Source organism: Carcharodon carcharias, chromosome 13 (assembly GCF_017639515.1).
Source record: "Carcharodon carcharias isolate sCarCar2 chromosome 13, sCarCar2.pri, whole genome shotgun sequence".
Lineage (NCBI taxonomy): Eukaryota > Metazoa > Chordata > Chondrichthyes > Lamniformes > Lamnidae > Carcharodon > Carcharodon carcharias.
This window is the reverse complement of record NC_054479.1, coordinates 118,397,914-118,414,091: the sequence shown is the minus strand read 5'-3', so window position 1 is coordinate 118,414,091 and position 16,178 is coordinate 118,397,914. Positions and strand designations below refer to the sequence as shown.

Sequence of the window (16,178 nt, the reverse complement as noted above, 5' to 3'; positions counted from 1 at the left end):
TAGTTTCATTCATGGCCACCATGCAATCAACTACTTAGTAATTCTCTTCATGGAATGGCATAGAATTTATCTTACTGATTTTTCTACTGATTAAAAGGGTGGGTCAGTGGGCATCTATATTGATGGAATGTTCAGGGATCTAATGCTCCGTGCATCATTAGGATTAACTAATACAATCAAGCAAAAATTAGATTCGAGTAAGGGTACTTCCATTAATCTAGTGCTCTGTTACTACTGCCAGGCAACTATGTTTTAATGATGCTGACAATTTCACTATCTTAGTACTATCTCTATATTCTGTTACCTTGGTTTCATTTCTACATCATAACTATGTTGTCACCTCAGACTTTTATTTGTCCTCCTTTCTAATGTTATTTATACTCTTTACAGTTTATTAAATTGGTAAGTACCTCAGGAAATGATTTTGTGCTTGTATACCGCCGTGGTCAATTGTGCTATGGATTCTGGCCTGGTTGTTTTTTAATTCAATTTTTGAATATATGCTGTGTGACCCAAAGGGGTTCAGTGAAAGATTTTCCATTGTTGCTACTAGTACCAAAATGGTAAATTCATTTATAAAGTAAATGTCTTTACTATTTTGCTACACAGAGTACATGGATAACTACTAACAGCATGGATATGAATTGTACTGCAGGATATTTTTGCATTATAGTGTGTACTGCACCACACATACAGAGCTAATGTCTGTGTGTTATTAATAAATTATTTTTGAAGGCACACACTTTCATTTAATGAGATGCTGAGTGCTATGGAATATTTGGAAGCCTTCTGATGTTGGCTACCGTTTCTCCACATCCTCTAATTTAAAAGCTCAGGCAATTCATTTTTCAAAGATAGATTTATAGACCTCTGGCTTCATTTCTTGACAACCCAGTCTCCAAAACAGTCGATACACTTCCAGTAGCAATCACTAGGACTGGCCTCTGTAAGCCCTTCTCCAAAATCTCAATCCCATGTATCTTGCTATCAAAGGTTCGAACATAATGTGTCCCAATATATATGTTTAATTGACGACATAAATATTCTAGCTCCTTGTTATATTCTGCATCCCATCCCTGAACATTTCCTCATCAGCAATAAAAAATAAATCTCTAGCCCTAATAATTATTTTCAATATATCACAGTTCATAATTGGTACATGAACTTGGCACAGACACAATGGGCTCTTTCTGTTCTGTAAACTTTATATGATTCTTTGATTTTACATCTTGTGACTCATTGGCAAAGCCATTGAGATTCTAATTACCCATAACATTTAATTACTGATAGTAATGCCGTATTTTTACAGCACTACCATTCTGGGTTGGTGGACATTGTGTGAATCACAGTTTGAATTGAGCAGGTTGAATGTAGCATTGGAAGTGGTGGAAATAGACATGGCACTGGCCACCTCCGTTTGTTTACTGTAAACTTTTGTTGCCTTTTACATGCACTTTTCCTGGAAAGCATAAATGATGCATTATATTTAATGGACCCGAAACAATTGACAATACCAACCTTCACACTCTGTTCCACCCAGGATACCTGGTCTGCAAGGATTGCCAGCTGTTCCAGCATAAATGGAAATTTTTTCATTATCTTTCACAAACAAAGTCATCACATACCCAAAAGCATTTTAAACCATCAGTTGTGAACATAAATTTGTTGACTGAAGTGCAGGTACAGCTTTTGCTAGGTCACAAGCCTTAGTGACTTATTACAAGATAGTTGCAGATAAGGAAGCCCATTTCAGCTAAACCATCCAGAATGATCCTCATTCTGTGTCTCATTGCAGCAACTAATTAGTTCTGAAATGATTTAAAGTTTGCTACCTCTGTTTTAACAGGAGCCCGTTTCATGTATTATTCATCCTTTGTATGAAGTAAACTTAAAGTTGCAACTTCCTTGTACTACTCCTTCAATTTAAAGAAAAGTGATTTTCCAGATTTGCCATACTGTTTACAATTTTGCTTATGCGTTTAACTTCTCAGATGTCTCATTTCAATGTTTTTTCCAGTTTTTATTCATAATTGAGATGCCTGAGGTAGAGGACCATCCTTGTGCTCTTCTCTGCACTGTTACCAGTGCTTGCATCCCTCCCTTGCAGCTTGATGACAAAAATTGGAAATTATACTTGAGATGTAGTCTGATCAGAACACTCTGCAGTTTGATTATGACTACTTCTGAACTATATTCTATTAACATTCTTTTAACTTTGTTGATTGCTGTTCTGCATTGGTTGGACATTTTGTCAAGTTACCAAGGCTTGGATCTGTTCTAATGCCACCTATTGCTATTTGAACACTAATCACAAACTGTATGTATTGCTTATTTTTAATCTCCTATCAGAAGTATTTTATATTGTTTGTATTAAGTTTCATCCACCACTTTTGTTCTTTTCACTTGCACATTTTACCTTCATTTTGAAATTTCTGTATTGCCTCTTTCAATCTCATTACTCCTTTCATAAGTTAGTATTATCTGCAGATTTGATCAGCTTGCATTATATTTCTGAGCCGAAGGCTGGAATTTTCCTTTTTGAGGTGAGTAGCAGGAGTTGGGTTCAATCCCAACATTGATCCTGACTTCATCTTGGCAGTGCCAGCAGGCGTGATTCTTCTTCATCTCTCGGAGGGTGGGATGCCCTGGAGCTGGGCCTGCCATGGAGGCAGAGGCAGAGACAGAGGAGGGCCAATGATGAAGTGGCCAGATTAAAAGGCCTTCCCTAATTCCAAGAAACAATGGCCCAGTTCTTCATTGCCATTAGTGGCTTCTAGAAAAAAAGTTAAACCTGCAGATCAGTGCAGTGCCCCCCCCAACCTTGCGCCTTAACCCCTGTCACCTTCCTATCTACTTTAGAGCTTGTGGGTTCTGTTTCTGGAGTAACATTTCAAAGTTGTTGTAAAGCTAATCAGTCTGTCAAAATTAACAAACATCGCTTGAATAGGCACATTGAAAAATCATTAATCTTTTCATAATTTTGTAAACCTGTCACAGCCATTAAACTCGTCATTCCCCAGGACAGCTGAATAAACAAACTCTATGCTACAGAATCTATTAGTGCCTTTGAAAGCAGTCAAAAGCTCATACATCTGTCAAAGTTTTCAAACAGCCAAACAGTTGGCTGAGCTAATTTGCAAAGAATGAAGGGTGTTTAAACAATTAGCTCTGGATCTAACAATGGGGTAGCCTTTCCATGTTGTACAATGCAGAATTGTACTTTATCCAATGGATAATCTATTCTAATGCACCTGAAGACTTTCCCACATTTACAATACCATTCCTTCACTTTACAGCTTGTCAGTTGTCAGAAGTAACAACCTGGTAAACATATTATTTAATAGCTAAAACACTATCATCACTCACTTTATTAAACACAGATAGAACTCAGGCTAAAGTATTTAATGATGAACTGTAACGGAAGCAACACCATTTTTACTCCCCTTTTATATTCTTCTCGTCTCCAATCCATAGTTCACACCTCCACTCTGCATGTGTGGTTGAAGAGTGCTTCCAAAACACGGCCGCCTCAAATTCCAGAAGTTCTGAAATGCCCACTTTTATAATGGTGCCGGCATTACCCCTTTCCCACTCCGCTGAGAAATGGCTGGAGATGAAAATGGAGGTGGGATTTTCACTTTTGTGTCTCGGTGGCCTGACTCTGTTCGACACCCCAAAAACCTGATGCAAGTCACTGATGTAAATTAGAATTAGTTAGTTGCAGTTGGGTATTCCAGCACTAACATCCGGGACCCCAACTTCATTCTCCTGCCCTATTTAGCCCCATCGACCAATTTCTTATCTATAACCTTCGAATTTACCTTGAACTCCAAAAGCTTTGAGTTGATATGAAACTTTGTCAAATGGCTTCTGGATGAATTTAACATCCACGTTATGTGGTGTATCAGAATTTATTTTTACTTCCTCAAAGAAGTCAAACATCTTGGTCAGGCAGGATCAGTGCTTACTGCTGTTATTTAAGTACTGGCTTTACAGATAAAGGTCAAGCTTCCATCTGATTTCTATAATTTTACAAAACAAAAACAGAATTACCTGGAAAAACTCAGCAGGTCTGGCAGCATTGGCGGAGAAGAAAAGAGTTGACGTTTCGAGTCCTCATGACCCTTCGACAGAACTTGAGTTCGAGTCCAAGAAAGAGTTGAAATATAAGCTGGTTTAAGGTGTTGGGGGGGAGAGAGAGAGAGAGAAGTGGAGGGGGGTGGTGTGGTTGTAGGCAAAAGCAGTGATAGAAGCAGATCATCAAAAGATGTCATAAACAACAGGACAAAAGAACACATAGGTGTTAAAGTTAGTGATATTATCTAAATGAATGTGCTAATTAAGAATGGATGGTAGGGCACTCAAGGTATAGCTCTAGTGGGGGTGGGGGGAGCATAAAAGATTTAAAATATTTAAAAATAATGGAAATAGGTGGGAAAAGAAAATCTATATAATTTATTGGAAAAAAACAAAAGGAAGGGGGAAACAGAAAGGGGGTGGGGATGGAGGAGGGAGCTCAAGACCTAAAGTTGTTGAATTCAATATTCAGTCCAGAAGGCTGTAAAGTGCCTAGTCGGAAGATGAGGTATTATTCCTCCAGTTTGCGTTGGGCTTCACTGGAACAATGCAGCAAGCCAAGGACAGACATGTGGGCAAGAGAGCAGGGTGGAGTGTTAAAATGGCAAGCGACAGGGAGGTTTGGGTCATTCTTGCGGACAGACCGCAGGTTCTATAATTTTACAATGGATTGAAGTAAATTTAAAACTGGTGGATATGAAAGGGTTATTTCTAAAAATAACTAGATAATACGTATAAATAAGTAGATTTCCATTCATCAAGTAAACGGTGGCCAAGGACCCTTCTCACACTCTAGGTGAGGGTTTAATGCCTGACAATTGTGTGTCCATGAAGCTGCCATATAAAGGGACAATATCATGTCAGATATTCAACAAATAGTCTCTTCCCCACCTCAACACTAACCCACACCACCAAGTGACAACCAAGCAATTGACACTCGCCGTGTGCAGTGCTTGCAATACGGCACAAAAATATTGTAAGCACAATTAATCCTGTAAGATTAACACTTAGTTGAAAATCAATTTTCCACGCCAGAAGGGTCCTGCTTTGGACAAGTGAGATGGCAATAGTAAGTATAGTTCCGCACTGAATATGTGTTTTTGTTTTCTGTTTCTGATCATGCTTGTTAACATGAAGACATTTTATATTGCAGGTTAAAGTAGGAAATGTTCTTTGTTTACTAGATTTGTGTTTCTTTTCCATAGGGCATGAAGAACAAACCAAAGAAAACTGGCCACGTAAAGCCAGACCTCATAGATGTTGATCTTGTAAGGGGTAAATATGCCTTTTTGTTTAAGGAAATCTGCTAGTTGGTGAAATACCTTGGCATAACTCAGAAGTTGGACCTGAAAAAGTACCCAATGTTGCCCTCATTTGCTGATTTTAAGTTGCACCCATGTATCCTCCCAAACTCATTAGAATATATCCGAACTTAAAATGGGTGGATATGGGCATAAATCACAAAAACAATCGAGGCCCAAGGAAATTGTCACTGGCTGTCCCTCGATTCGAGGATGACATCTTCTCGGCTGCAAGTTTCTGCCATGGGTCTTCATGTGACTGGGCAGGCCAATTCTTGACCTGCAGATCTTTGTGCAGAATGTCCCATGAGGTAGTGGCATGTGGAGTGCAGTGTTTGTTTCTTTTACTTTGTTTTTCTGCCTCATTATTACGGTGTTTGGACTTAACATGATGCAGCTTGCTGGGCACATTGTAGCCACTTTGAACCATTGTAGCAAGCCCCTCCCAGTCATTAATATTAATGTTGCTGCGCCTCAAGGAGAGCTTCAGAGTGTTTTTGAAGCATTTTCTTTGTCTTCACCTGGAATTTTGGCCATTTAGGAGTTGAGAAAACAAGACCTGGCCAGGGGAGATTCTTTTAGGCCACCTGGTCACAGTGTCCATCCAGTCCACCATAGTTGATTTTGCAGGAGTTTTGCCTGAATGCTTGTGGAGCTGCTTTCAGGAAGGATACTAGAGTTTGTTTGACAGTCTTTCCAACTGAATCGGAGGATGTGGCGGAGGTACTGCTGATGGACTTCCTCTAGTGCTCTTATGTGTCCCTGATGCACAGTCCAGGTCTCGTTGCAGTACAAGAGTATGGTGATGACGACTGCTTTGTATGCTAGACCTTTAGTTGATTGCGGAGGGCTTTGTTGTCAAGCACTTGCTGCTATAATTTGTAGAAGGCTGAGCTGGCACAGCTCATCCTGTGTTGGATCTTCTTGTGGATGGTGGCCTTAAGAGAGTGGCAGCTACCAAGGTATGGGAAGCGCTCAACATATTCCAGAGTCTCTCCTTCAACATATAGACTCATAGACGTCTACAGCACAGAAGGAGGACATTCGGCCCATCGTGTCCGTGCCAGTCAACAAAGACCTGACTACACTAATCCCATTTTCCAGCGCTTGGCCCATAGCCCTGGAAGCTATGGCAACACAAGGAAATATCTAAATGTTTCTTAAATGTTACGAGAGTTTCAGACTCAACCACCCTTTCAGGCAGTGAGTTCTAGACTCCCACCACCCTCTGGGTGAAAAAAATTCTCCTTAACTCCCCTCTTAGTCTTCTACCTCATCTTAAATCTATGCCCCCTGGTTATTGACCCCTCCTATCAATTCCCCTCATAATATTATACACCTCTATCAGGAGCCCTCTCAACCTTCATTGCTTCCAAGGAAAACAACCCCAGCCTATTCAATCTTTCCTCATAACTCAGACCTCCAGCCCAGGCAGCATCCTGGTAAATCTCCTGGTAAATATGAGAGGGGGAATATTTGGTTGACCAGATGTGGGTTGATATGAGTTTTATTTTGGCAACATTCAAGGACAGGTCAGTCTCTTGTATGCAAAATTGAAGAGATTGAGAATGGGTTGCAAATCTGGTACAGAGTGGGCAACGACACTGCAGCCATCCACAAACTGTAGATCATATATAGCTAAAATGGTCAGTTTCGTTTTGGCAGAGAGGCAGCTGAAGCTGAAAAGTTTTCCATCTAGGCGGTATTTAATACCCGCACCAGAAAGCAGATGATCTTTTGATGAGACAAATAGCCACTGCCAGGTAGATTGTAAATAGCATGAAGGGTATCACACAGCCTTGCTTGACCCTGGTCAGAATTTTGAAGGCGTCTGTTGAAGGGTCATGAGGACTCGAAATGTCAACTTTTTTCTTCTCCTCCGATGCTGCCAGACCTGCTGAGTTTTTCCAGGTAATTCTGTTTTTGTTTTGGATTTCCAGCATCTGTAGTTTTTTGTTTTTATGAGAGGCTGTGTAATTGGGTCTATATTCTCTGAAGTTGGAAAGAATGATTTCATTGAAACATTCAAGATTCAACATTCATGGGCTTGACAGGGCAGATACTGAGATATTGTGTTCCCTGGCTGGGGAGTTTAGAAGATGGGGATGCAGCCTCAGAATAAGGGGCTGATCATTTAGGACTGAGAATAGGAGAAATTTTTGTTCATTCAAAAGATTGTGTATCTTTGGAATTCTCTACCCCAAAGGGTTGTGGATGTGCCATCATTAAATATATTTAAAGGTGAGATAGACAGATTTTTGGTCTCTCATGGACTCCAGGGATGTGGGGAGCCGGTGAGAAAGTTGGAGTTGGAGCTGAAGATCAGCCTTGATTATATTGAATGGCGAAGTTAGTATGGTTTTCTCCTGCTTCTATTTCTTACATTCTTGTGAGAAGCTTTTTAATTTTTAATGTGAGTTATGCTTATTATAAAAAAATACAAACAAAGAAATAGAGAATACAGAGCAGGTCTTAGTGAAGGTAATTCTCTTTATTAAAAAAATCAAAAAATTGCACTTAAAAGGTAAGAAATTGATTTTGTTCCCTGAGAATCTGGAGGTATTGTTGAGAGATCCCTGAACAAGTGCATTGGAGGAAAGTTAAGAGTCAATAGCGTGGCTAATTTGGTAGATGGGGATTCTTTTGGATGGAAAGATTTGGATGTTTTCTAGTTACACGGGTAACTCGCCTGCGTCCGTAATTCTGTGATCTTCAAAGCCACATAATTGGTTTGTGCCCAGATTGCAAGTGTATCTGGATGCAACTACAGAGGAAGCTCCAGACCCCTGGTCATGTCCAAAAATTGTTTTCTTGAATGCAGAGTAAACCACTGTTGGTACTAAGTTCTCTTACCCCAGAAGTTGGTCACTTGTTGCTGGCAAAGCTGCTAAAACTGTGGACTAAAGTGGGGAAAAAAAATTTGCTGACCATGTGGCAGATTCATTTCTACATCAAGCTTTTAGCACTAACTTCTGTCATTTCAGCATTAATAAGTTATCCATAAGCAGACTAGTCAGAACTTTTCAGGGATGAGAAATTTCTACCACTGAGCTGCCACTCATCCCATCAGGGGAGCATGCTGTGCTGATGGCCACTTGGAGCCAAGGGGTTGGGCAGACAAGGGAAGGAAGAGGGAGCGGTGGAGCTTGAGACTTGGTGGGGTTTGGCAGGCTGGAGGTGCAGGGGGTGTTGGAACTATGGGATGCTGAGTGAGCTGTGGGGACAGGGGCTGCCTAGTAATGACTTTGGGGAGGGGAGTTGGGACAGTGTGTGCGTGTGTGCATGTATGTAGGGGTTATTAGCTTAGTACAATGAGGACCAGAGTTAATCCTCTCCTAACCCTAAATTCGCTTTATTCACGTTGTTCCATCGTATTCATGTAGCTTATAGGTCTGGTTAGATATAGACAGGCAGTTTGCACCAGGTTATACAGTCTTATACCCAAACTAGGATCTAAACGCACACCCCGAAATTCTCCACACTTATACTGAATCTTATCTCTTCAAGCTGTGCTGTCTCTCTCCTGTTGGTTTAGGCTTGCTTGCCTAGTCTGTGGCATCTCCTCATTGGCTCTGTCCCAAGAACTTAGGTAGCATAACCTCGTTACCCCTTTTCTAAATAAGGACTTGAGTCTCATCACATTTCCTTTGTCTTTTCTAATTCAAACCGGTTCCAGCCAGCTCAGGCCAGTGACTGAGCTCAGGTTACTTCAGTTCAAAAGTTGCTTAGGAGTTTCTGCAGCCCCTGGCCAACCTCTCCTCCCTTTTGATCCAAAGATACTTATCTTAGGATCATTATTCTCCCTTTCTGTGTACCACTCCTGAGGTTGTCATTGTCCTTCAATGGGCATGTTACATCCGTGATATCACATGGTTATATAAAAATGTAAAAGAGAAGCGTATATAAAATATACTTCACACAGTGTCCTTATATTGATAATTGTTTCTTCTGTTTCATTATAGCACTAACATTCAATTGTTGAAAAATTTCAATTTTTCACCTTCTAAGCTGATATATGTTGAATATGACAAATATTAACGCACATAAAATCACAACTACAGCAGCATGTGATAAAATCCTGACCCATGGATGTATTTGAACATTAGATCCCCAATTCCAAAACTTATTCCAAAACCTGGGGTCCCGTAGCAGTTCCTCTGCTTTATCAGCATGATTTCTAATTATTTTAGTATGTTTAGTCCATTGATGAATTATCTCATTGGTCGCAAATAGCAGAGGAAACCAATCTGCAGTCAGGTGCGGAATAGGTGGTAGTTCGGTGGGAACTTGCAATCTGCAGATCTTGGTCTATATCGGTATGTTGGACCGTGAGCTCTTTCATTTATTACCATCCTCATTATTGGCTTAGGCAGAACTTGTCCACCGATAACTAGGTCTAAGGTCACATTGTTAATGGCCACATTGTGTCCTTCCAGAGGGCACTATTTCCATCCTTTGTTATAGTTCATAGCCGCTGTGGCTATGTCTTATGTTTGTCCCACAAGGGTGTATTGTAAAAAGGACTGGCTGTTAACAGGCAGAATGGACAATGAACAATTTTCATAAGTACTGACAATTGATGATGATCCAGCCAATCTTTCTAAAGCGCCTGCTTATATCCTCCCCAATCAAAATATCTCTGGTATGAGTCGCTACCCCAGTCAATATACACATAGGTGTGGTCCCAGTGGACCATTATTTTACCTCAACCATCACTCCCTGATGGTCGCTCAATAAATGGACCCACAAATTGACTAATGATTTTTCGCTCTGGGATTACTGACAATGTCACCCCTAGAACTTTGTTGCATGAAAACTGTACTCCCGCTCCCTCCGGTATACCCAAAGTTTTTCCTGCGCTAATTCCTGTATAATATAAATTTAAGTCCTCTCTCTTCCCTTTGTTGGTTCGACCTGTCTTATTCTGTAGAGCAAAGTCTCGGGATATCCCTCTGCCGCCGACACTGCTTCAGGTACGTTCATTCGCTGTGACGGCTCCGAGGCAGTTTCAACCACAGTTCTGATGATGGTCAATCTGATAGCAACAAAATGCATTATCCCCTTCATTTTAGGCTGGAGCTGTAATGAACAAGTGTAATTTCTGTTCTTATTTACAGTTTCTTTTGAGTACTATTTTAAGTCCAGTCTCTCCATATACTGAGCCAGACCGTCCATATCCTGTTCCCAATTTGTTTCAGTTTCTAACTGTCCATTTCTTCTAACCCACTTATCCCCCCTCTTTGTTTTATTTTTCTTTCGTTTTTTCCTTGGATTTGCCTCTGTATATGAACGGACAGTATCAAATTTGTTTTCAATCACCTCCTCTTTGATCTGTAGCTAGTCCTGTTCTTGATCTCCCTGACCTTCGGGATTTGGAACATCATTAGCATCGAGCAGCACATGCCAATGGTGATTATCTGGTTTTTCTCCCACTAACTTTAGCTGATTGATGTGATACCAGCCACTCCTATCTGGTGTCGTTAATATCTTGTATATAGATGGGCTAGCTTTATCTACTATCTCATAGGGGCCAGCAAACTTTGGACTCAAGAATGAGGTGGGCTGGTGTATTCTAATCGTTACTCTTTGTCCGGCGCTCAACTCTTATCAGGCTGGCTTTTGTGTCGAAATAAGCCTTGCTTTGCTGTTTCTTCTTTCCCTGTTGGTGAGCGGCTACATAATTTGCTTCTTTTACTGTTTCTACTAACTGTTATTCCCATTTTTCTGATATAATGTGGTCTACCTCGGATTCGGACAAATCCAAACCTACCAACCCCTGCATTACCCTCATGTCCCTTCCTGTCATGAGTCTATAAGGAGTGTAGCCTGTTGATGAAGCCACGGTATTCCTGATTATCATCAGCACGACCTGCCAGGTTGTCTTGTGCTGCTGTACCATTCTGGCTATCATGTTTATCAATGTCCGATTCATTCTTTCCACAATTCCACTAGACTGTGGTCTATAGGGTATGTGGAATATCTGGCTGACCCCAAAAAGGGTCATAACATCTTGCATTACTTGGGCTGTAAAATGTGTTCCCTGATCCGATCCTATGTTTCGGGGTAAACCCCAATGGGTAAACACCTTCTCTAATAGAATTTTTGCAGTAATTTTGGCTGTGTTCTCTTCGGAAAAGCTGCCATCCATTTAGTGAAGGTATCCACTATTACTAGAATATACTTGTATCCTCCTGGAGCGGGGGGAAGGGGTCCTACATAGTCTATCTGTAAATTAGTCCAAGGCCCTTCTACTGATCTAGTATGTCGGATGGCCTCTTTCCTAACGTTTCTATCGGGGTTGTGTTGTGCACAGATCAAACAATTCTTGACATAGTGTTCCATGTCACCTTTCATTCCGGGCCACCAGCACACCTTGTTTATCTGATCCAGGGTGCTCTCTGTCCCTTTATGCCCCCATAAGTCATGGTACCAGTGGATAATTTGGTTTCGTCCCCCCTCTGGCACCACAAATTTTCTCTCACATAAAACCACTCCGTCTTGAATGTAGACCCCCTCGTGCCTTTTGTATGTCTCTGACTCTTCTCCTTCTATTAGTTTTTTTCAATTCTCCATCTTTCTTTTGCTCCTCTGTTAAATCCATTACTTTGGCCTTCTCTTTCTGGCCCCTGACTTCCCCAATCAGTGGTTGCCATTCCTGTCCACTTACAGCACCTAGTTTGGCTAGTTCATCAGCTTTCCTGTTCCCTCTGGGCGATAGTTTTGAATGAGCTTTCACTTTTGTGACACCAAATCCTTTCCCCTGTGCTTCTTCAAAGATGGGCCGAAGGAAGGGGCTTCCACCCGCTGAGACAAATCCTCTCACTTCCCATAGGTGCAAATGTTCTGTGAGGCTATTACAGACATACATGCTATCAGAATATATGACTGATCTAGGCAGTAAGTATGCAATGGCTGCTAGTTCTGCTACCTGCGCACTCATGGTTTTAGGTAATTTCAAAGCCACACTATATCTTTCCTGTCTGTGTTCATCCTCCATGTATATCCCACAGCCAGTTCTCCTTTCCCCATCCTGTACTGATGAAGAGCCATCCACAAAAATTTTAAAATAGGGTTCTTCCTTTCCTGTTTCCTTTGTTTTTCTGCTTTCAGGCCCCATCTTACTTCCTCCCTTTTTCTTTGATACAAATGGGCCCTTGGGGTAATTTGCTATCATCAATTGACACTCACGTTTTTCTCCCTGATAAACTAAGTTGTCTGCTAACATAGTGGTGGTTTTTACCCCCTTTGCAGTTATATTTCTCCCTTGCAGCAACAATGTCCATCTTGCAATTCTATTTTGGCTAACTGCACCATCCTTAATCCTTCTGTCTAACAGTAGCTGTATGGAGGTGTGTTCTGTTAATATTGTAAGTGGATTTAGTCCCACTATATAGTTAAAATGCTACACTGCCCAAAAGACAGCTAGCAAGTGTTTTTCGCATATCGTATACCCCTGCTGTACTGGTGAGGACATACGCTACTGGTTGTAATTTCCCATGTGCCTCCTGTAATAGAACTGCCGAAAGGGTGGTGTCTGTGGTAGCCAACCAACGAAAACAGCTCAGTTGGATTTGGGGTTTTGAGAGCTGGCGCGGCAGCTAGTGCTTGCTTTAGAGCGGTCATGGCCTGGGTGTGTTCTGTTTTCCACTCCCAGGCCACATGCTTTTTTAATAATTCCATTAGCGGGGCTGCTTTCTTGGCGAATCCATCAATGTGGTCCCTGCAATATCCCACCAAGCCTAAGAAGGACCTTAACCCTTTTACATCCCATGGAACAGGGAGTCTGCCAACCGTCTCTTATCCTTCGCTTGTCAATGTCCCTCTTCCCCGGTGTCAGAATCATTCCCAAGTAAGTAACTTTTTGTTTCATGATCTGGACTTTTTTAGGGTTAATCTTTAATCCCAAGTCATGTAACAACTGTGGTAATTCACTTAGCAGTTGATAATGTTCCTTTTTGGTTTTAGTTTGTAGGAGTAAGTCGTCTACATACTGTACTAGATATTCAGGCCTCGAAAATCCTTTTAACCCTTCCCTCAGCTGCTGGTGAAATATGGACTGGAAATTGTAAAATCCCTGCGGCAGGGCAGTCCATGTATATTGCTGTCCTTGGAAAGTAAACACAAATTTATATTGACATTCTTTCTACAGTGGAATAGACCAAAAACCGTAAACCACTGCGCATCCTCATTTTGTCGAACTACTGTCTCTCGGCTAGTTGCTACAGTAGGGGCTGTTATTTAATTCTCTGTAGTCTAGTTAGTCACCAGCTACCATCGGGTTTCCTCACCGGCCAAATAGGTGCATTGTTATTAGAAACTATTGGTCTTAATATCCCTTGCTGCAGCAGAATCAGTATCACCTTCCCTATCTCTTCTGCTTATTTTGGGAAACCGTACTGCTGTTGTGGTTTGGGATGTGGACCTTGTATACACACACTCGCGGTCATTTTCCCACAATCATGTTTATGTCAGGCAAATACTTTGAGTTTTGTGCAATAATTTGTTGTACTTCATGATCGTCACTCATTTCTCCAGGTTCTATCCACATTTCCCCGATCATGCATATCCTATCCTGATACTCCCCCACCGGGACGAGCGTGAGATTTATACTGCGTATGCCCAAAGGCATTTGACAAATCATACAATTAACGGGGTCAAAGCAGAGCCTCACTTTGGCCATATAGTTGCTCTCTAATATATGTTCTTGTTCTCTGGGTAATTTGATAAGGACCACTGAATGCTCTATCACTATGTCTCCCACACCGACTTCCAACGGTACACTCTCATATCCTGCTTGTGAATGCCCTGTGAATCCGCTTAGAATAATTTTGTTTTGAATTTTCCAATCTACGTCATTGATCTGAGTGGTGTTAACGGTGGTTCGGGACCCCCCCTGTGTCCCAAAGGAATCTAATAGGGTGGCCTCCAACCCTACCATTCTCTAGGGGTCTCCCCGTGTCATCCCACCGCGTATCACACACCCATAACGGAGAGGCCTGAGACCGTCATTGCAGTTCGGGGTACAACCCGGAACTTGGTGGTATTTCTGTCATATCACACTGAGGACTTGGTCCATTCGACACTTCCATGGGTAGGCTCTGGTTTCCTCCCCGACCTGCATTCTCTCATCTCGAGTTCAGGCAGTCCCCTGCGAAATGTCCCTCTTGGCCACAGTTATAGCATCTGGACATCTCGCCCTGAGTTCTCCCCATTCCCAAGAAGTTTCCTTTTCCTCTGCCTCTACCTCTTCCCACTCTCTGATAAGCTGGAGGGGGTTCCTTCTGAGTAGGTCCCCTCCCTTCATTTCTCCAGGTTGTCGCCTGATTCTTAACAGGCATTGCTCTGTCCCTGGATGTCTTGGGTAGTTTTGGTGTTTCCCTTTCCCATACTCTAACCATCTTGCTAATTATCCAGGGCTCTGTATATGTGTCATCAGTGGGATCAAACTGATCTAATGCTTTCCTTGACAACTCAGTGCCAGGCAACACTAGCGTTCTCAGCCATCGGTTCCTAACCTCCGGCTGTAAATTATCCCTTTCTAAGCCTGTGTTGGAGACCCATTGAAACACCACCCAAATGTGAGCCGAAAATGTGCTGGGGTGTTCATCCTTTTCTTTGAAAGCATTTTGTTAGCACCTCTACTGGATCCCCTCTGCTTTCGCCCATGACAGATAATACCTGGTCCTTTAAGGCTTCATTTGTGCCTCTACCAAGTTTTTGTTCCTCCGGTAGGGCAGAGTGTATATGTGGATGTAGGCACATTAGGATTAATTTTCTTTCCTCAGCATCGTCTAAGCCGTGTACCCCTCTCTGTTGCCTGACTGCTAGGAACAACTCCCTAGGATCGTCCCCAGGCGCACACATCCCAATATCTTTCGCAATATCCTTCAGTTCTTATACTCCAAGTGGGGTGGAATATGTCATATTCGGGCCAGCTTGCCCCTGGCCATCTGCCTCTGCTTGTGCTCTAGTGGTTACAAGGGGGGCCATTGGGGCAGACGGTTTTTACGGCTCTGGAATATATGCCAGTGGTGGATCCTCTGGTGGAGGTTCCCCATCACCGCTACTGTATCTATCCACCCCATCTGCTAAATCAGCCCAATCTACATCCCCTTGACCGTTTTCTTCACCTCTTCCAGATGCGAATGCCCCTCTGTGCAGCTAGCTGATCTTGCAGCCTCACTATCAGTTTCTGATACTTTGTGTGATCACTGGTACTGCTCCTCTTTTCCTGAGCTGCTCTGTGAATCACATTCATAGCAGTTTTTAAATCATTACATTGTTGTTTCCATCCCTCCACCTCAGCTTTAGCTGCTTGGGCTTCTCCCTCTTTCTTACTCTTTTCATTAGCCAATTTTTTGTACTGTAACTAATATTGGTTCATGTGCATCAAATCTGCACTTCTCTGTCCCTTTAAATCAGTTACCTTCTCACTAAGGTGGGCTATCTCCTCACGGAGCTTTTAATTCTCTTCCTCTAGTCTGTCTCTCTCCCTCCTAGCCTGCTGTTAGCATTCTATCCATTCCTCAAATAAACATCCGATCGCTACGGACTTCTGTACCTTTTTAAATTTCTTATCTGACATCTTAGTTTGCACAATTGTTCAAAGGGCCTCCCCAGTGGGTTTTCCCTTGTCGCCAATGTGACTTGCATACTACCCAATGGCGGCCACTTCCTTATTACGTACTTTTGGAGGAGTCCCTTCCAGTCCAAATAATCCAAGTCCCCAGGGCTTGGAGATTCCCTTTGATTCTTATGTTAATAGCTATGAATTAAACCAAACTCCTGTTCTCTGTGTAC

General features: G+C 42.1%; 1 protein-coding gene across 5 annotated transcripts in view; it reads left to right on the top strand.

Moving 5' to 3' along the window:
• The window catches only part of LOC121286359 (protein PHTF2-like), a 125,817-nt gene that overhangs the window by 49,866 nt on the left and 59,773 nt on the right, over positions 1-16,178 (top strand). For all 5 annotated transcript variants that reach the window (XM_041203451.1, XM_041203452.1, XM_041203448.1 and 2 more), the window contains exon 4: positions 5,283-5,352. In XM_041203451.1, the coding sequence (XP_041059385.1) occupies positions 5,283-5,352 (70 nt within the window). The remainder of the gene's footprint in view (positions 1-5,282; positions 5,353-16,178) is intronic.